The following is a 21741-nucleotide window of genomic DNA, read 5'->3' as shown; positions in this document are numbered from 1 at the left end:
TCAGTGACCTGTGCTGAAGGAGAGGAGAACATGGAGCAAATGAAAACATGGTGTGGGAAGAGGAGAAACCAGACAGCCGGGGATAAGCAAAGCCCCTGTTCTTGGTGAGGGAGGAACTAATGAGGTCAGAAAACTTCTCACTCCATTCCACTGTGACAGGGCTCGTCAGGCTTGGGTGCTCCACTTGGCAGGAGTAAACCTCTCCACTCTGAGGAATGGTTTCCAGCATCACCATGATCTGGAAGGTCCGGTCTCCATTCTGGATCAGGCCTGTGGAGACAACCCCCGCCTCCTCTTCCTGGCCATTCCGGAACCATCTGACTTCAATGTGGCCTGGATAGAAACCATTCACAGAGCAGACCAGGAGGTTGTGGTGCTGCAGGAGCTGAGTCTTTGCAGGATACACAGTCACCACAGGCTCAACTAGGAGAGAAAAGGCAGAGGGAACAAGTGAGGAAGACAGAGTAACTCTTGCTTGGCTGCCATTCTTTCTCTCTTCAATCCCATTCTCAAATCCTGGGGGAAAAAAAAACAACAAAAAACAAAAAAAATTGCTGTCTAGTGGATTTCAACTCATAGAGACCCTATAGGGTTTCTAAGGAGCAGCTGGTGGACACAAACTGTCAATCTTTTGGTTAGCAGCTGAGCACTTAACCACTGTGCCACCAAGGCTCCCACGTCTTGGCCAGGCCTCCCTCAAGCTGGCCATGTGGCCAAATGAGTAAGTATGTCAGGGGCCTTGAATTTAATTGTTATAATATGGACCCATTAGATTTGTGAAACATTAATAACATTGTGGGTTTTTTGATCATTGAAACAGTTATTCACTGTTGTAATCCTTGCAAGGCCATGTGCATAATGAAAAACATGATTTTTAGTGCCAGGGTGGCTGGGTTCAAATCCAGGCTCTGCCTCTTACTAGACGGTCCTGGGAGAGTTTTGTTTTTTTTTTTTAATGCTTTGGTGCCTCAGCTTTCTCACCTATAAAGAGGGATAATAATGGTAACTTACCTCCTAAAACTGTGTGAGAATTGATGTAATTAAAGTTTGCAAAACAGTGACTGGAACTTAGCCTTCAATACACGTTAGCTAGTTATTACCCTTGTTTACTCTGAGGGAAACTGTGATTCTAAGTAGCATGGAGAGACTGGGGAACGGCAGTGGGATAGGTGGGGAGATGAGAGTATGAAGTCCTAGAATGCTATCTTGATGCACTCACACCTTTAGGGCCACAGAAATGGTTCTACTACTGGGAAGTAGGTGTAGACAGAGGTGATTCTCTAACTCTGTGAGTTGAGTCCCAAGGAAAGCATGAAGTCTGAAGGAGAGATAAAGGCACAAGGAAAGTCATTCATTCAAAAAAGTTCTAATATTTACTCTCATCTGATCAATGCCTCTCCATTTTCAATACAAACGTATCTAGTATTGGAATTGTTACCCATTTACATCTGTCTGTCTTTCAAAACTGACATTTGAGGTCAGGGTTGGGTCTGGGGCTCATTAACATATGTGCTTACTGCTTTGGACAATCCCTGACACTAGCAGAACCTCAGTAAATAGAATTATTTTTTAAAAAGAAAGAACCTTGGGAGACTTTTTTTCACAATACCACAAAATGGTAGATTTAAGATTAATAGTAAATCATTACTAACAATTTCACAATACATCTCATTTAATCAAAATGTTTACATTCTTTAACATTCAAAATAATAAAGTAAAAACCACAAACTGAAGGAAATGCTGACTCAGCAGCAACATGTTAGTAATCCTACTTTGTAGAGAACCCATTTCTCTGAGAAAACACTAGAAACCTAGAGATGATAGTCAATAAATAATGATTAGACTAGTAAGTACAATTGGCCAATAAATGTATGAAAAACATTTTAGAGCCTCAGAAATCAAGAAATACAACTTAAAAATAAAAAGAGAGAATTTCCACCGAATATTCAGCAATATTTTTAAAAAAGAACAAAGGAGAGTATGGGGAAAATTGTGTTACAATCATACAAAGCAACAATATGTAACTAGTTAAATACTACTAGTATTATTAAAACTGCAACATTGGTAAGTTGGTACAAAATTATACTTCAAAAAACTAGTTTCATAAGTATTTCAACTATGTAAAAATATAGACATTAAAAAAACAACCAAATTGCACGAAATTTAGACCTAAAGGAAGCCTCAGAAAGGTCAGAGGTGCCTCAGAATTTCCTTCACCTGCACCCCGCAAAAAAATAAGTAAATTACTCTGGTACTTTTCCTCAGTGAAATGCTTATGCAAACAAAGAAACAAACAGCACCCTTTTTATTTCCGGGACTTCATGGCTGAGAAGGTCCTGTGTTAAGGACAGTTGGGGACAACCCTCCCTTTATCCCAAACGTTTCCTGTCCCTTCTCCCCTCCCCCCTCAGCTCTCCCCACAGTGGCCCCGAGGACAACCCGAAGGCCTCCCTACTGCACCCACACCCCGCACACCCACAGGCTCCCGTCCTCCGTCCTCACACCCCAGGCCCACACCACACACTCACACACACACACACACACACAACACACACACACACACACACACACAGTCTCTTTGGCACACCCGCACCTCACAGGTCCACCCTCTCTAACACACACCTCACACACACTCTCTCCTCTTTCACAATCACTGACACAGTACTCACCATTTCTCCAACAAAACACACTCTCACATGCATCCTCATAACTTCAGGACTCCTCACAATTCCTCACTCACCCACCTGTCTCTATGCCCCCACTCCGGCCGCCCCAGCTCCATCACCGCCACGAACTCCCCCAGGTCACTGCCGAAGCGCACGTGCTCCTCCCGGTTATAGATGTATCTCTGCACAAAACGCATCCGCTCCGTCCCGTTGGTGAAATGACACTCATGCTTAGCCTGCTCCAGGAAGTGCGCTGTGGGGACATGAAGATCCCGTCACGGGCAGCCTCTCGGGAAGAACCTGACGGCGAAGCCCCCCAGGCAGGGGTCCCCGGCGCGAGGCCTCCGCCCGCAACAGCGACCCCCCCGCCGGAGCGGCTCCATCTCTCAGCCGCCGGAGCCGGACCGAGGCCGCGCAGGGCGGGGGGCACCGCCTGTCCCCAGGTCCTCTGATCCGCTCCTGCTGAGACGCTTGGCTGGAGACCTCCAAGGTGGAGCCAGATGAGGATTCGCCCCATCCCTGCCGTCCGCGCCACCTTTTCCTGAAGCCTCCTCTCCTCTCACCTCCCGCAGATCATCACTGCTTCTCTAAACACTTCCCACCTCCTTTATTCTGTAGACACTTCTTTAGTCCTGACCTGTGCAGGCCCTGTGCTGCCCCCTGGGAATCCAAAAGAGGGAAAAACAGACTTCTCCCATCTGCTCAGGGAGCTTAAATTGTGGTGAAAGTGAGAGATAAAAGCCAAACACAAGAATTTACACAGGAGTGAGAATTGCCAAAAAAGGAAAAGTGTGGCATTCCCTATGGAGGATTAATGGTGTGATCCAGATCTCCTTAGGGTGCCAGAGAAGGAAGGACTCTCTGAAAAGTGACATTTAAGATGATGTTATAGATTGAATTGTGTCCCCCCTAAAATATGTTGTAAATCCTAATGAGTTTTCTTTGTTATATTAATGACACAGTATTATTGTAGGTTGTGTCTTAAGTCACTACCTTTTGAGATATAAAAAGAGCAGTTTGAGCAACCAAGCAGAGATGGTGGAAGAGAGATGCCAAGCCACTTGAAGCTCTCCAAGGAAGAGAAATTCAAAAGAGACAAGAACCTTCCTCCAGAGCCAACAGAGAGAGAAAACCTTCCCCTAGAGCCGACACCCCGATTTCAGACATCTAGTTTTCTAAACTGTGAGAAAATAAATTTCTGTTTGTTAAAGCCACCCACCTGTGGTATATCCGTTCCAGCAGCACTAGATAACTCAGACAGATGACATGAGATATTCAGTTGACGTGAGCTAGAGAAGAGTGGGGCGTGTGAGTTTGGGCTAAAGGAGGCACATTTCAGGTAAAGGTAATAATGTGCAAAACCTCCAAAGAGTCGATGAACTTCTTCAAGAAACCAGAAAAAAAGAATTTACTGAAGCACAGAGAGTGAGGGGAAAGGAGCAGAAAAGATCAGGCTGGAGAAATCATATTGAGCCAGGTACCTAAAAGCCTGGTAGGTGATGTTAGGATTTTGGATTTATACTAAATGTAATAGGAAATGAGAAACTATCATTTTAAGCAGGTTTAAACCATGCTCCAACAAAGGTCTCCTATCCCTCACCTATATTTCAAAATCCAAAGATCTTAGTAAGAAAAAAAATTAAGCCAGTGCCAAAACTCATTTGGCAAATCTGACCTGATAAGGTAAGGGGTTAGCTGTGTCTCAGAGCTCTGATGTACCATACATACTTCTGTATATTCTTCTGGGTTTTTTTTTTTTTTTTTTAAGTTTAATTGAATTATGAGCTGTAAAGATGTCAAAAAAAAAGTTAAAGGATAATCTTCTAGTTTAAAATGATAAAAATATATGGACACATCAGATATAATTAAAGTATAGAACGTAGAATTACTGCAGGCATACGAGGCGTTATAATGAAAACTACTCGTGGCAGTCACCACCATGTATGACTTAACAACATAAAGGGAAATTGTTGAAAGTTAGCAGAGATGGTGGTGACTAAGAACTCATGAAATATTGAAAAACATTGCATAAGGCAGAAAAAAAGTTAAGATCTTGATCTCGCATTGATTGAATTAATGTAACTACAATGTGGTAAATTCTCTAGCATTTTTGCAGGGAAACAAGCTAAAATAAACCATGAAAAAGTGAACCGGAAGGTGTGTACATATATAACATGTGAGTCTAGAACTTTTAGAAGCAACCCAGGGTAAGCCAGTGTTTGCAATCTTGGCCCTATTGACATTTTCCACTGAGCAATTCTTTGTTGTGGAGGATGGGGGCTCTCCTAGGCAACTGTAGGATGTTTAGCAGCATCCCTGGTCTCTACCCACTAGATTTCAATAGCCTCTCCTGTTGTCACAAAGAAAAATGTCCCAGACATTGCGAAGTGCCTCCTGAGGACAAAATTGTCCCTGGGTAGAACCACTGGTGAAAACTATCTAAAAACTCTGTGGTGAAAAACTCAATGTTAATTATGAAGTAGATGAAAATTCACGGAAAATTGTGCCAAATTACATCTGATGAAAACTTTAGTAAAGAACAAATTTATTTTTCTGGAAAAAAAGATCTGTACTGGGGCGGGATTCTTAAAAACAAAGAAACAAAAAATTCATAATGTCTAAGGAGAGAGTAGAAAAAGCTATTATGGATTCTAACAACAGGTGTGCTAATGCTACAAGTTCTCCTGAAACAAAGTGAACAGTACTCAATGTCACCGAATTCTACATGCAGAAATTGTTCAATTGGTGTCTGTTTTCTTGTGTATATTTTCACCACAATGAACACAAAAATGGGGGCAATCAATGGAAAAAGCCAAAATCCAGGATGTCTGAAAGGAGTAGGTATTTTACTTGTGCATTAATTTTCAAAAAAGAAAGCATGGATATCCAGAGGTACGATTTCTGACTGGTTTATTAATCACTTTGTATCAGTGGCTTAAATTCATTTTAACAAAAAACCAAACCCGCTGCTGTCGATTCAATTGAAATGGGAGAAAACTGTAGAATTTTATTGTCTCTGTACAACTGCTCCACACACACTCCTCCTGAACTTTGTGTAAGAAGTAAAGTTTATGGCTTTTAATTTCTCCCAGTGATACATCTGTGTTGAAGCCTGTGTCCAAGGACTCTTTTGTCCCGTGAAGAAACCCACTGCCGTTTAGTCAATTACAAGTTATAGCAACTCTATGGAACAGAGTGGAACTGCCCCATAAGGTTTCCAAGGCTGTAATCTTTATGGAAGGAGCCCCAGTTGCACAATGGTTAAGTGCTAAGCTGCTAATCGAAAGGCTGGCAGTTTGAACCCTCCAGCTGCTCCGTGGGAGAAAATACCTGGCGATCTTCTCCCATAAAGACTTCAGCCTAGGAAACCCTTTGGGGCAGTTCTACAAGGTCATATAGGGTCTCTACGAATCGGAATTGACTCAACGGCACATAGCAACAACAATAATTATGGAAGCAGATTGTCACATCTGTCTCCTGCAGAGCAGTTCGTAGGTTTCAACCGACCTTTAGGTTAGCAGCTCAGCACTATAAACACTTTTAAACTCTATACTTGCTGCAGTTTACAGATGTCAAGGAATCCAAAACTTTCTGGAAAAAGTCAATTGCTAGTGCTTGTTAAGATGCTAAAAAATTAATAAATCAACCTTAAGAAATGTTTGGCACAGACTTTGGGCTATGCTGACTTTGCAAATGAGCTAGCAGATGAAGATTTTAAAAACTATCATGTCACTAAGGAAAAGAAAATTACATCAAACCTCAATGTATGATGGAAGTTTATCAGGTAAAAGTTTAAATAAGTCAAAGGAAGCTGACATCAAAAACACACCGACCACTGACCCTGAGGCCCCTGTTGGGCATTCCTGCAGTGATGGGAGCATGGCAGTGGTGGCATGGAGAGCACAGGTGGAAAGGTCCCCAAGGACCATTTGGCGAGAATAGGGCATCAGTTAATTAGTAGCCTTGAACAAGTGCATTCACCATGGAGCTGGAGAGTATCGCAGCTTCCACAGTTAGGGAGACACTGCTGACACAGAACCGCAATGGTGCTGCAGGGAGTCTTTAAAACGACAGTCTCGTGAGTGGTGCTTCATCCTCTGTGAATTTCATTCCTTGAAAAAATGAATTGCCAAACGCAACTTGATGATGAAGACAATGACTCTGACTTGCCTACTACTCTGAGATCGTCAAGCAACAGGATGTAATAATTATGGGTATGTATTAGCTTAGTATTTAGCTTCATGTGAGTCATATGTAAGTCTGAAGTATTACTGAATATTTTCTCTAAGAAAAATGTATAGGAATATTTATTCTATATTTATCCCACTATATCATTTGCTATTTTCTTATTATGAACATTAGCTACAATATTACATATTGCTATTATTCTATAAGTGTGAGTATTCATAGGTTTGGGTGTAGAAATATTGATGTGTTCGCTTATAGGTTACCTCTCTTTATTCCACTGAAGGTGTTTGTAATTAATTGGGAAAATAAATTTTTAAAATCCAAAATTCCAATTTCCAAAGGACATCTGGCTCTAAGAATTTCAGAAATGGCATTCTAGATCTGCGTATATTTTCAGACATCACTGACAACAGAGAATAGAATGAACTGGATATGGAAAAAATCCAGAGTGGAAGAAAAGAGATGAGTTTGGGGGCTACGAGAATAATCCAGGCACGAGATGATGGTGGCTTGAACAGTGGCAGTCAAGTGGTACCTAGAAGGTGGCGGGCAGATTTCAGAGCTATTTTGGACGTAGCATCCATGGGTATGTGGATGGAGAGAAAAATAATAGCTTGCACTGAAGTAAGAGTACAGTGTGGCAGGCACTATTCCTAAGGCTTTACATATATCATGTCTTTTAATCCCCAAAACAAATCCATGAAGGAGATATTATTTTCCTCATCTTACAATTGAAGGAACTAAAGCACAGAGGGGCTAAATGACTTGCTCAGAGTCAAATATTTCATGGCAGGTGAAGCAAGGAGTAGAACTCAGGAAATCTGGCTCTGGCGTCCTAGCACTTCACCGGGACACTATTCTAATTTCCTGCAAGTGATTAATTACATGCTCTGTGCCTTGTACCACAGCTCCCGTGCCAGTGTCCTTCTTAGTAAAGATTGACAGTGACCTCAGAATTCCTCAATTCAATAGATTGTTCTCAATCATCATTTCAATTTCTCAGCAGCTTTCAGTAATATTGACTACCACATCTTCTAAACTTATCAAACTTTTGAAATACTTAGACTTTTTCACTTCCCCCTTTTCATCCCATGTTCTCCCAAACTGTACTGTAGTCAGTACACCAGTGTCACATAGGAACTCTGCTACACACCTGAATTTTCAACCCTTCCATGTGCAGGCCTTGTACACAGTAACTGTACAATGTTACCATGCTTTATGCTGACACAGACCAGATTTGTTATGCTCATCACTCTGTCCTCTTCACCTAGGGCAGCGATTGGTATATTTTAGGTCACTAATAACTGCTTGTTCTGATTTTGCACCTAACCAGTCAACATTGCATACAAAGACACTCTAGTGCTTCCTTGCTATTGTCTAAACATCTCTGGTTCTCAGTTCCTCCCAGCTTATCTTCAAGCCTGTTTATTCTTATATTTGAAGTCTAGCTGACTCTCTGATCCCAGAGCACAGTCCTTTCCTGAGGCCAGCTACTTGAAAGAGTCATCTATAATCCTGTTGTCTCTTCAAACAGTTCAGTCCCCAACCTGAATATACCACTGAATCTGCCAATGTCAAGTCCACCAAACCCAGTGCTCACTTCTCTGTCATGTTCTCACCTCAGCCACTTCTTAGTGGTATTCCCCACAGCTGGCCACTCCCTCCCTCTTGTAACCAATTTACTTTCCTTGGCTTCTATGTATCATCACATTCTCTTGGTTTTCCTCCAGCATTACTGGTGCTCCTTCTCAGTCTCCTTGGCTGACTCATTCTTCTTAGATCAACTTTTAACATTAAAATGCCTCTGTGTTTGGCCTTTGACCCTCTTGTTTTCTATCCAGATTGTCTCTCCCTATGTAACCTCCTCTACATTCTAGCATTTAATATGGACCATGTATTGATGACACCAACTTGTATATCTCCAGCCCTAGACTCTCCATAACTTCAAATCTCATATATTTAGTTGATCTCTTGACAACGTCTCATGAATGTCAAAACGACATATCAAACCTTTACTTAAACAAAACTTTCATTCATAGCCTCCCGCCTCAAATCGTTTCCTCCCTTGATCTTCCCTGGCTCAATAAAGTGCACCAACATCCCCCTAGTTATTCAGACAAAATCCTTAGAGAAAACTTGATTTTCTTCTTTCCCTCACCACTCACATTATATCCATCAATAAGTCATCTCCAATGTATCCCAAAATTGTCCACTTTTCTCTCTCTTTATCACTACAGCACTAAGTGAAGCCACAAGCATGACTTCCCTGGAGAATTCTACAATGTTCCTAAACTGTCTACTTGCCTCCGTTTGTGAACCCTACAATCCATTCTACACATAGTAGCTAGAACTATTTTAAAAAATAAATATAAATTACCCCTCCATATAACCCTCCAGTGACTTCACCTATCTCTTTAAATAAAATTCAGATTTCTTACCATGGCTGTCAGGGCCTTAAATGATTTGGCCCCTGACTCCCTCTTCAACCTCATCTTATGCCACTCTCCCCCTTGCTCGCTATGCTCCAGTCACTCTAGCCTTCTCTCTCAACGTTAAACACAGCAAACATCTTACCACATTTACATCTTTCTCCTGTAGTCCCCTCTCCCTGTAGCACTTGTTCCTTAGATCTTCACATGGCTGGCTTCTTCTCAACATTCATGTCTCAGCTAACTGGCACTTTCTCAGGGAGAGTTCTGTAGTCATTTATTATGGAAAGTATTTGGGACCCATACGATAAAGAGAGATAATCACAGAAGAAAATGTCACAATTTTTTTTAAAGATCATGACTTCACACAGCCTGTACACAGTGACAAAGTTAACTCTTTCCCTACCTTACCTCACCCCATAATCGCTACCGCCCAAGGTGTGCACTTACATCAGGTGTCCCTGGACAAAGCCAGAGGAGGGCTCAACACCATCAGTATCAGTGTCAGAGCGGCCATCCAGGTGCCCCTGGGGAACCACAAGCACACCATGCTGGAGAACAGGAGAGCACAGGGTAAGAGGAGTGGGCAAACCTCCCTCTGTGAGGCCTTTGACCCTCCTCCACTCACATCGCAAATAATAGGAACCAAGGAACTTGTTGCATTGCCTCTGGACTGGTTAAACTAGGTATTGAGAACCAATCAGCATCCAAGAGGAATAGCATCATCAGTTGCTAGGCAATGATTTAGCCTATAGGTCCTTTTTTGAAATTTAGGCTTTGCTTCATTAAGATTATTTCAATTTAGTACTTTAAAGATTTGATCCAGCTGCATCTAAAGGCTTTTAAGTGGCCCCTGTTGTGAGCCAGCTTTGTGCTGGTCAGTGATGTGCACACACAAGTTTAAGCCCTTTAGCAGCCTTCCTCTCTTCTGTGGTTGGAGGCAGAACTGTTGGGACAAGCTTATGCGTGAGTGTGTTTAGGAGTAGAGGTGGTGGAAGAAAGATGACTGCAAGTCAGGAGATCTTTAATCTTTAATCTTAGCATCACTTGGTCCTGTAGATTTGGGGAAGTTGACTTCTCACAGGCAAAAGAAGACATGATGATTTTTTCAGGAATCACAATACTGGAAATTGCTGTGATTCTTTGGACACATAGGAACCTTCTCAAAAAGCAGCATTCTCTGGTAACTGAGAATCTGAAAGAATTATAGCTTTTGATTGGAGAGTATAGTCTGTACCTCCTTAGAGGTAGGGGTGTTTCTGATAAACAAAAGAAATTGAAAGTTACTCAGTAACTTAACCTGAGTGAAAAGATTTTTCCGGTTTGTCTCCTGATACTGTCACTGAGTTTAGTGGCACCTCCAGAATAAATGGGAGGCAATCTATGTGGAATGGAGGGTCTTGTAGGTACCTTTGTACAGCACTTAATCTAACAATGTAAAAAGGTGCACAGTTCAAATCAAAGGATACAAGGGGCTTAGAGATCAACAAAGGACTCAGAGTCAGCCTTTGGCACAACAAGTCTGTTGTAGAATAATCAATATTTGTGTGGGAAAGTGTTCAGCCCCTTGCTCTCAGTTCCCATTATGATTTTCTCACTTAACCGGGGACATTCTTCTGAACTGATCCTCTTCCCTTGCTTTATCCTAGGGAATGATATAAGAACTTTGCTAATTAATACATTATAGAGTATTTAGGAAATAGGAAATTAGTGAACAACTATGAATTGCACCCTTTGATGTAATCATATAATTTTAAATACATAATTCTACTTTTAGATAATTATTAAAGATATTAAAATAAATGTAACCTCTGAGATTCAGAATAAATTTTAGATAACAACTATGGGTTGTAGGTTGGACTGACGTTCTAACCCAGGGACTGTCTATATCTTGTAAATGATCATGTACTTAGAAAATACAAACTGTAGACAAAATCATAGATTTAATAAGTAAATTTAACAATGTTGCTGGATACAAGCTAGTATACCTAAAACAATGATATTCTGCTCTACCAGAAATAAATAGAAAACAAAGTCAAGAAAATGATACCATTCACAATAGCATCCGATTATATCAAATATCGAAAAATAAATCTAACAAAGAGGAGTGAGATTATTATACTGAAAACTATAAAACATTATTGGGAGAAATTAATAAAACTAACTAAATGAAGAGAATTCCCAATTTGAGAATTGTAAGACTAAATATTTCAGCAATGTTCATTCTCCCCAAATCTGTAATTGGTAAATTTCCACTGAAAATCACGGCAAGCTGTTTCGTTTGCTTGCCTGGGTGCTTGTTCTTTGTGTTTCGTTACGTTTCTTCTCTTTTCTTTTTTTTAGGTGGCAGGGAATTGTCAAGCTGAATTTAAACTTTCTATGTAAATACTAAGTTCTTAGATTGGCTATGGAAATTTTGAAAAATAAGAACAAAACTGGAGGAAATTCACTACAAGACAACAAGACTTACTATAAATCTATGTTAGGTAATATGGCATGATATTGGCTCAAGTGCAGGAAGCTAGACAATGAAACAGAATAGAAATTCTAGAAACAGATCCCCTCTCAAATACAATGCCCTGGTCTGTGGTGACACTGCAGAGCATTTTGGGAAGAGATGATCTTTAAAAAAAAATGTTGCTAGGTCATTTAGGTGTCTATTGGAGAAAATTTACCTTGACATCTGTTCAAACCAAAAATAAAAATCAACTCCACACGGATTGAAAATATTTATTGTTATTTAACATTGAAGCCAACTGTCATGGATTGAATTGTGTCCCCCAGAAAATGTGTGTAGCAACCTGGCTGGGTCATGATTCCTAGTACTGTATGATTGTGTTATCTGATGTGATGTCCTTATGTGTTGTGAACTCTACCACTATGATGAGATTATATGTGATCTCCTCATGTGTTGTAAATTCTGTCACTGTGCTGAGGTTGACAAGATCAGTGTCTTAATGCAATCTCTTTTGAGATATAAAAGAGAGAAGCGAGCAGAGACACAGGGGAACCTCATACCACCAAGAAAGCAGTGCTGGGAGCAGAGCGCATCCTTTGGACCTGAGGTTCCTGCGCAGAGAAGCTCCCAGACCAAAGGAAGACTGATGACATGGACTCTCCTCCAGAGCTGTTGGAGAAAGTGTTCCCCTGGAGCTGATGCCCTGAATTTGGACTTGTAGCCTACTGGACTGTGAGAGAATAAATTTCTCTTTGTAAAGCCATCCACTTGTGGCATTTCTGTTGGAGCAGCACCAGATGACTGAGACACCAACTAAGCCTTGAATTTCATTTGAGGGATGATTTTATTAATAGTAACCGTTTCTTTATCAGATGTAGGACTATGCGGATTGTCTATCTTTTGTGTCTATTTCAGTACTGATAAATTATATGGGGTAGATTAAAAAAGGGTGCAAAGTATTTGCCATTCATCTCATGGAGACAAAAAAAAAAAAAAACACCAAACCAGTTTCCATGGAGTCAGTTCTGACTCATGGCGACCCCATGTGTTGCAGAGTAGAAGTGCCCCATAGGGTTTTCTTCGCTGTAATCTTTAGGAAACAGATTGGCTGGGTGGGTTCAAAAGTCAACCTTTCAGTTAGCAGCTGAGTGCTTGACCACTGTGCCACCAGGGCTCCTATGGAATGTGGTGAAATGATGGATGCTGCACAATTTCTGAGCTAGGTCTTTGCAGCTTTTACTTTCCTCTTGGAAAACATGCTCCTGTAAGTCTTGAGCCATCAGGTAAGAAGTCTGTCTTCCCTGCTGTTGAGACCACATAAGCCACGTTACAGCCCCTGGAACTGCAATGCAGACGGAGAGTGGTTCAGTGTCCCAGCTGACCCTCCAAGGATCCCAGCCCCAGCTGCCATCTTTCTGCAACCACATGAGAGAATTCACTGAGAACCACCCAGCTGAGCTTAATCAACTCCCAGAGCTGTGACTGATCATTAAATGGCTATAGTTTTAAACCACTAAGCTTTTGGGTGATTTGTTACAAAGAAATACCAAATGAAATACTGTGGAATTTCATCTAACATGTCCAATCTGCTGGCACAAAATTCTTTATAATATCATCTTAATGTATTTTTAATGTCTGTAGGATCTGTAGGAATGTAATTTTTTTCATTCCAGGTGTTGATATATTTGTAATTTGGATTTTTTTCTATCTTTTTCCTTGTAGATCTTGCAAGTGGTTTATCAATTAAACTAACTATATAACTAACAGAAAGAGCTTTTGGCTCTGTTGATGGTCTTTATTATACATCTCTTTTCAATTTTATTAATTTCTCACTTACCTTTATTATTACCTTTCTTCTAATTTTTTCAGTTAAATTCACTCTTCTTTTCCTAGATTAAGATTAGCGCTCTGATTTTTACATATTTCTTTGTAATATAAGCATTTAAGCTATAAATTTCCCTGTAAGAACTGCTTTGGTTATATCTCACAAATTTTGAAAAAGCTATCTTAATATTTTTTAATTTGAAAATATTTTCTAATTTCTCTTTTGATTTCTCTTGGAAACACCATGGATTATTTAGAAGTGTGTTGGCTCACTTCCAAAAGTTTCAGTATTTTCTCAATCTTATTGATTTGTCACTTAATAAGTTTGTGGCCAGAGAATATATTCTGTATGATTTCAATCCTGTAAAATTTATTGAAACTTGTTTTATGGCCTAACATATGGTCTATTTCATGGATATTCTTTGTGCAATTGACAGAAATAAATATATTCTGTAGTTATTGGCTATAGTCAACATATATGTCAGTTATAAATGTCACTTAGGTCAAGATAGTTGAAAGTATTTATAGCTTTGATTTCCTTAGTGATGTTTGTTTGCATGAAACTATGGAGATGTTTTTCTGCCTTCTACCCACCTCCCATGTTTGAACACCACTATCATGAGCTCAGCAAAAGTTCTGGGAGGAGAATCAGCTGGCAGGGAAAGCTAGCTTTATATTTGGAGCTTCTATAGGTTCCAATCCATCACACAAACCCACAGGCTATTTAAAACTTTGCCAATATCTCGTTAGCCCATCAAAATCTCCCTTTCTGTGATAGGTCCAATCTTCCTTCCATCAGTGTTGAGATTCAGCAGATGACCCAAAGGAGGAGAGTGGAAATCTGTCCCTACTTAACTAAGCAGAACTTGCCCATCTCTGGAATGTGGAGTTTGTACACTTGTTTGCATCTACAACAATTTGAATGGTTTAAAAATAAGATTTTCCCCAGGTTATTCATTTCATTAGGTTTATGCATCTTTTTTCTTGTGTTTAGGATGGCAGTCATGGCCATTATAACTTTCTGCATCCTCACTGGCACTAAGGCTTATGATTTTTTTCCTTATCCATGTTGATATTCTTAGGCCATTTATTTAAAGCTCTGTGTATTATTCCTTTGAATGGGTATACCACAATTTATCCATTGTCTATATGAAAATTCAGAACATTTCTTTTCTCTTCTATTACTCTGGTACAATAAGCCATTTTTTTACGTGTAATCTTCGGCGTCTTGATCTTGTACAGATTCCTCTGAGCACAGCTAAGTGTTCTGGAATTCCCATTCTTCACAATGTTATCCTAATTTGTTATGATCCACATAGTCAAATGCCTTTGCATAGTCAATAAAACACAGGTAAACATCTTTCTGGTATTCTCTATTTTCAGCCAGAATCCATCTGACATCAGCAATGATATTCCTTGTTCCATGTCCTCCTCTGAATCCAACTTGAATTTCTGGCAGTTACCTGTTGATACACTGCTGCAGCCGCTTTTGAATGATCTTCAGCAAAATTTTACTTGCGTGTAATATTAATGATATTGTTCAATAATTTCCGCATTCCGTTGGATCACCTTTCTTGTGACTAGGCATAAATATGGATCTCTTCCAGTTGGCTGGCCAGGTAGCTCTCTTCCGAATTTCTTGGCATAGACGAGTGAGCACTTCCCTTTTGCTTTTCTATCTCCAGGTCTTTACACATGTCATTATAATTAGTTTGTGTTCTTGAGCAGCCCTTTGAAATCTTCTGTTCAGCTCTTTTACTTTTTCATTTCTTCCTTCCACTATAGCTACTCGACATTCAAAGGTAACTTTTAGAGTCTCCTCTGACATCAATTTTGGTCTTTTCTTTCTTTCCTGTCTTTTAAATGACCTCTTGCTTTCTTCATGTATGATGTCCTTGCTGTCATTCCACAACCCAGCTTGTCTTCAGTCAATAGTGTTCAAGGTGTCAAATTTATTCTTGAGATGGTCTCTAAATTCATGTGGGATATATTCAAGGCCATACATTGGCTCTCGTGGACTTGTTCTAATTTTCTTCAGTTTCAACTTAAACTTGCATATGAGCAATTGATAATCTGTTCCACGGTCGGCCCCTGGCCTTGTTCTGACTGTTAATATTGAGCTTCTCCATCTACTCTTTCCACAGATGTAGCCGATTGGTTCCTGTGTATTCTAGCTGGTGCAGTCCAAGTGTATAGTCACTGTTTATGTTGTTGAAAAAAGGTATTTGCAATGAAGAAGTCACTGGGTTTGCAAAATTCTATCATGTAATCTCTGGCATCATTTCTATCACCAAGGCCAAATTTTCCAACTACCAATCCTTCTTCTTTGCTTCCAACTTTCATGTTCCAATCACCAGTAATTATCAATGCATCCTGATTGCATGTTTGATCAACTTCAGACTTCAGAAGTTGGTAAAAATCTTCAATATCTTCATCTTTGCCCTTAGTGGTTGGTTTGTAAATTTGAATAATAGTCGTATTAACTGTTCTTCCTTGTAGGCATATGGAGGGTTGTATCCTTTCACTATACTTAATCTGTATGCTGAGCAAATAATCTGAGCAGCTGGACTATACGAAGAAGAATGAGGCATCAGGATTGGAGGAACACTGATTAACAATCTGCGTTATACAGATGACACAACCTCACTTGCAGAAAGTGAGGAAGACTTGAAGCACTTACTGATGAAGAACAAAGACCACCGCCTTCAGTATGGATTACACCTCAACATAAAGAAAACAAAAATCCTCACAACTGGACCAATAAACAACATCATGAAAAATGGAGAAAAGATCAAAGTTGTCAAGGATGTCATTTTACCTGGATCCACAATCAACACCTATGGAAGCAGCAATCAAGAAATCAAGAGACATTGCAATGGGCAATTTTCAGTTGCCTCATATGCATGCGAAAGCCAGATGATGGATAAGGAAGACCAAAGAAGAACTGACGCCTTTGAATTGTGGTGTAGGCGAAGAACATTGAATATATCACGGACTGCCAAAAGAACAAACATATCTGTATTGGAAGAAGTACAACCAGAATGCTCCTTAGAAGTAAGAATGGCAAGACTTTGTCTCACACACTTTGGACATGTTATCAGAAGGGATGAGTCCCTGAAGAAGGACATCATGCTTGGTAAAGTAGAAGGTCAGCAAAGAAGAGGAAGACCCTCAACGAGATGGATTGACACAGTGGCTACAACAGTGGGCTCAAGCATAACAAAGATTGTGAGGACAGCGCAGGGCTGGACAAAGTATCCCTCTGTTGTACATAGGGTTGCTATGAGTCAGAACCGACTCAATGGCTCCTAACAACAACAACGACAATCTTGGGCATGCATGTGAAAATTTATACAGATGTAAACACCTAGAATGGAAATACTAGATTATCCAAACTACCCAAAGGGTATACCAACTTACATTCACATCCCCATGCACAATACCCAAATATCATCCTGCAATATGCTGTCATCTCCTGTACTTTATAGCTTTTTGATGTACAGAATTTTTATGAACAAGACAAATTTATCAGTCTTTTCTTTCAGAATTTGAAAATATCTTTAATATTCCAAAGCTGGTGCAACAAACACTCAATTTTAGTCTCCTTGGACGCATATGGGGCTGATATTTTAGGCTAGATATCAATAGTTGATTTTTGGTGTTGTTGTCAGTCATGTTATATTTGCATTTTGAATCTGAATAGATACTTCCGAGCTGTCACCCATTCATGATCCTAATAACAAACAGTGTATGAGAGACTCCATTCCCACAGAGTTTTATAAATGTTTGATTTTAAAAGAAAAAAATTATATTTGCCTATTTGGGGACAGAAATATTTCATCACGTGGCTATTTGGATTTGTGTTTTTCTGATTATTAGTGAGTTTGAGCATATGTTTTATTTCCCATTGGCATATTCTCTTCTGTAGATAGTTTACATCCTTTGCCCAATTATCCGTTGGAGTCTTGTTCATTTATTTATTGACTTCTTGACTATTATACATAATAAAAATTTACGCCTAATATCTGCCTTATCTGTTGCAAATTTTCCTCTGAAGTTTACATATTTCTTTAACTTTGTCATTTCCTCCATGCAAAGAAATTTTAAATTTTTGTTCAAATTCTTTTCTTTATATGTCTTCTGAATTTTTTGTCTTGATTAGAAAGACTTTTTTCTTTAAAGATTATTTTAACAGATTTATTGAGATATAATTTATGTATCACAAAATTAACCCACTGTACATGTAAACTTCAATGATTTTAGTAAAATTACAGATTTGTGCCACTATCACCACAATCCAGTTTTAGAACATTTCCATTGCCCCAAAAAGTTTCTGGTTTACAGATAAAGCATATCCCCACCCCAAGTCCTGATCTGCTTTCTGTGTCTAGAAATTTGCCTTTTCTTCAGATTTCTTATAAATGAAATCATATGACAAATAGTCTTTTCTGTCTGGCTTTTTTAACTTAGTAAAATGTTTTTGAAGTTCATCCATTTTGTAGCATATATCAGTGTTTTTTCTTTTTGTTGTTGAACCTTATTCCATTGATTTGATATAGCACATTTTCTTTATGCATTTACTAGTTAATGGACAGAGTCCTGGCGGCTCAGTGGTTAAGCCTTTGGCTGGGAACCAAAAAATTGGCAGTTGGAATCCTCCAGCCGTTCCTTGGAAATCCTATGGGGGCAGTTCTACTCTGTTCTATAGAGTTGCTATGAGTCAGAATTAACTCGATGGCAATGGGTTTTGGGTTAGTTGATGGATATTTGAGTCTTTCAGTTTTGGGCTATTATGACTATGGCCGTCTATCAACATTTGCATATCTATCTTTGGACGTTACATGTTTTCATTTCCTTTGGTAAGTTCCAAGTAGTGGAACTTCTGGGTCATATGGCAACATTGTGATAAATGGAGAAAATATTGAAGTTGTCAAGGATTTCCTTTTACTTGGATCCACAATCAACCCCCATGGAAGCAGCAGTGAACAAATCAAATGACATATTGCATTGGGAAAATCTACTGCAAAAGACCTCATTAAAGTGTTGAAAAGCAAAGATGTCACCTTGAGAACTAAGGTGTGAGTGACCCAAGCCATGGTATTTTCAGTTGCCTCATGTGCATGTGAAAGTTGGACAATGAGTAAGGAAGATGGAAGAACAAGTGATGCATCTGTATTATGATGTTGGCGAAGAACATACCATGGACTACCAGAAGAACAACAAATCTCTCTTGGAAAAAGTTCAGGCAGAACGCACCTTGGAATGGTGGATGGCAAGTCTTCATCTCAATTACTTTGGCCATGTTTTCAGGGGGTCAAATCCTTTGGAAAAGTACATCATGCTTGGTAAAGTAGAGGGTCAGTGAAACAGAGAGATCCTCAATGAGATGGATTGACACAGTATCTGCTACAATGGGCTCAAAATAGAACCAGCTGTGAGGATGGCGCAGGACCAAGGCATTTTTAATCTGTTATACATCAGGTCATTATGAGTTGGAACTGACTCAGTGTCACCTAACAAGAACAATATGACAGATGTATATTTGAGTTTTTAAGACATTGCCAAACTGTTTTCCAAAGTTTGGCAATTTCTTAAAAACTTAAACATACATACATCCTACGCTTCCATCAGCAATGCATCAGGTTTTAGAAAGGTTTTTTTTTTTATTCTTAAGCCTAGATATAAAAATGATAATAACAGTAATACCAGTAATGTCTGTTTATTAATTTTCTATTTTGTTGAATGTAATGGGTTTATGATAGACCTTACTAACAACTAGAAGGTCTCCATTTATCTTAAAGTAAACCTCAGATGTTTTGTCATCTAATTCCAGACTCTTTTTCACTGGTACATTTAACCAAGAATGAATCAATACCAAAAATGTGTTTATTAAAATCGATGTATAATATGTTTTAGCATATTATAGAGTTGATCATTCCTCATTAGGCTTCTTTTTCAAAATAAAAATCCTTGGAAAATATAGTTTTCCTCATAAAATAAAGTATCAGCAAGCTCAGTTCTAAAAATCATACAAACAAGCAATACTCTCTCCTCCTTGCTTTTTTCAAATTGTAATTGGTTTTATGGCTGGCATTTTCATGCTCAATACATTCACACACACACACACACACAAATTCAAAACATAAATTGATGCTACCTGGCAAGAATATATAGGCCTTCCTGAAGAAATCAGTTGAAAATACTGACAACCTAATAGTTCCGGACATCATTGTTTCTCATGTTTGGTGTCTCCCATCTGTAGCCCACATTGCAAACGGAACTGTGTATTTTCCCGGGAAGAAGCAAAGGTGTAGGAAACCACCATGAGTTGGGTGCATTAAAGGGCTTTCTCCTAGCTTAGTGAAACATTCCTTACAGAACACAGAAAACCCAAGCAAAAGCAGGCAAGGAAGCAAGGAAACCTTCCAGATCAACATCTGATCAAACATGTGAAAGCAATTATTGTATTGCAATGTAATCCTCATTTTCTCTTTTATTTCTACTTCTTTTGCTTCTTGAAGGTGCAGGAAGGAAATGATTTTCACTCCATGTTTATTTGAGAAAACTTTTATAAAGTAATATGAGTAGAAGGTGAGTTCAGATTGCATGGGAAAGACTAAGGGTTAAATAAAACAAAAACTGGGATAAAAAGAACACAAGGTACGTAAGAAATATTAGGGAACTCCAGGCCAAGGCCAGAGGTTGAGGAAACCAATCAAGGAGGACATTTTCTGTAGGGTCACTGAACCAGGAATGAACCAGACCTTGAAGAAGCATTCTCTGTGTGGAAGAATAAGAGTGAAGCTCAAAATCTTTTCATGCTGCGAAGAAGCTGGGACAGAGGGTTCTTCCTTGAGTGTCACCATCTTCACTTCAGCTCAGGAGTTCTGAGGAAGATAGAGAAGAGTGTTGTTTCCCAACCTAACTTTACAAGCAATTTCTTTTCCCCCTCTCGCAGGACTTCATGTTATAGCAACCCAGTCAGAAGAAAGAAAAAAATGCCTTAAGTATCCATGACCCAATCCTGCTCTAGAGCACAGGGATTTTAAGCAGACAGAAGTATCTTTAGTACAAACTGCTTGATCAGAAGTCTGAATCTGGAAGGCAGACCAAGATGGCAGGATAGTCAGACTCTTCCTGTAGTCCCTTTTACTACAAAGACCCCCAAAAAACAAGTGACTGGATTACATATGACAATCTAGGAGCCCTGAACATCAAAGGCAAAGTTGAGGAATCGGACTGAGTGGCAGTGGGAGGGAGAGATAGTTCAGATGCAGCGAGGAGTAGCCAGACCCTGTAGGCCAAATCAGGTGGCATGTACAGTGAGGCAAGCTGTGGCACTTCGGAGGCGTTTTCCACATCGGGAGAGACTGAGTGGCGGAGAGTCTACTCAAGCCTCCAGAACCAGTGAAAAGCGGCGCTCAGTCGGCAAAAGATAAGTACATGCATCTAACCTACCACGCAGATCGAAAAATACCCGCTTTGGGAAAAAACTCTCTCCCATTTACCTGCCTCCTCCCCACTCAGCACCAGGTCCCAGGCCAGCTTCAGCCACTGCCTCGGACCCTGGGCCAGAATTAGGACCTGTCACGTGCCCTGAGCCATTCTCTTGGCCTTGGAGAGGGAACAAATTAACAAACAGGAATAAATAATCTGCCAACTTCCCTAAGCCAGGAACTTAAGGTAGGCACAGCTCCTTTGCCTAGACACAGACATAAAGGGTCCACGGACTTTGAATGCCTTTCACCTCTGCATAGACCTGTGTGGGCCCATTTCAACAGCATAGGCCCTCTTTACCACAGTACAACACAGTACATACCTGAAACCTAACTTCAACTGTATTAGCTACGTGGTGGAGTGGCAGGTTCATGACATTTGACACCACTCTGCCCATTAAGCAGGGTCCTCACCTCCGGGCCTCAGGGGCCTGAGCACTGGTGGCTCCACCCACACCACTTAGCCACTCACAACAGGGGTCCAAGAATAAGTGGTGCCTCCCAGTCCTTACAGCCAACATCATTGGGTGTCCAGAGTCCAGCTGCAAAATCCACCCACCTATGTGCTCTAAGGAATGGGGACATGCTTTCCTCCCAGACACTCAGGGGCAGCCATCAGCCCCCTGCCTTGCTCAGCATGTGACCCCCCTACTGCAGCCATATATCTGTGCCTACACCGA

General features: G+C 40.1%; 1 protein-coding gene across 1 annotated transcript in view; it reads right to left on the bottom strand.

The window, feature by feature from the left end:
- LOC101361245 (DLA class II histocompatibility antigen, DR-1 beta chain-like) overlaps positions 1-9833 on the bottom strand; it is a gene marked incomplete at its 3' end in the record, with an annotated part of 11023 nt that extends 1190 nt beyond the window's left edge. Inside the window, 3 exon segments of the mRNA XM_023725865.1 lie at positions 142-508; positions 2741-2919; positions 9734-9833. Of these exon segments, the coding sequence (XP_023581633.1) occupies positions 142-508; positions 2741-2919; positions 9734-9833 (646 nt within the window).
- Positions 9834-21741: the final 11908 nt, after the last annotated feature.

This window comes from Trichechus manatus, unplaced genomic scaffold (genome assembly GCF_000243295.1).
Source record: "Trichechus manatus latirostris isolate Lorelei unplaced genomic scaffold, TriManLat1.0 scaffold00527, whole genome shotgun sequence".
Classification (NCBI taxonomy): domain Eukaryota; kingdom Metazoa; phylum Chordata; class Mammalia; order Sirenia; family Trichechidae; genus Trichechus; species Trichechus manatus.
Note: the sequence above shows the minus strand (reverse complement) of the source record. Positions and strands in the feature narration are given on the sequence as shown.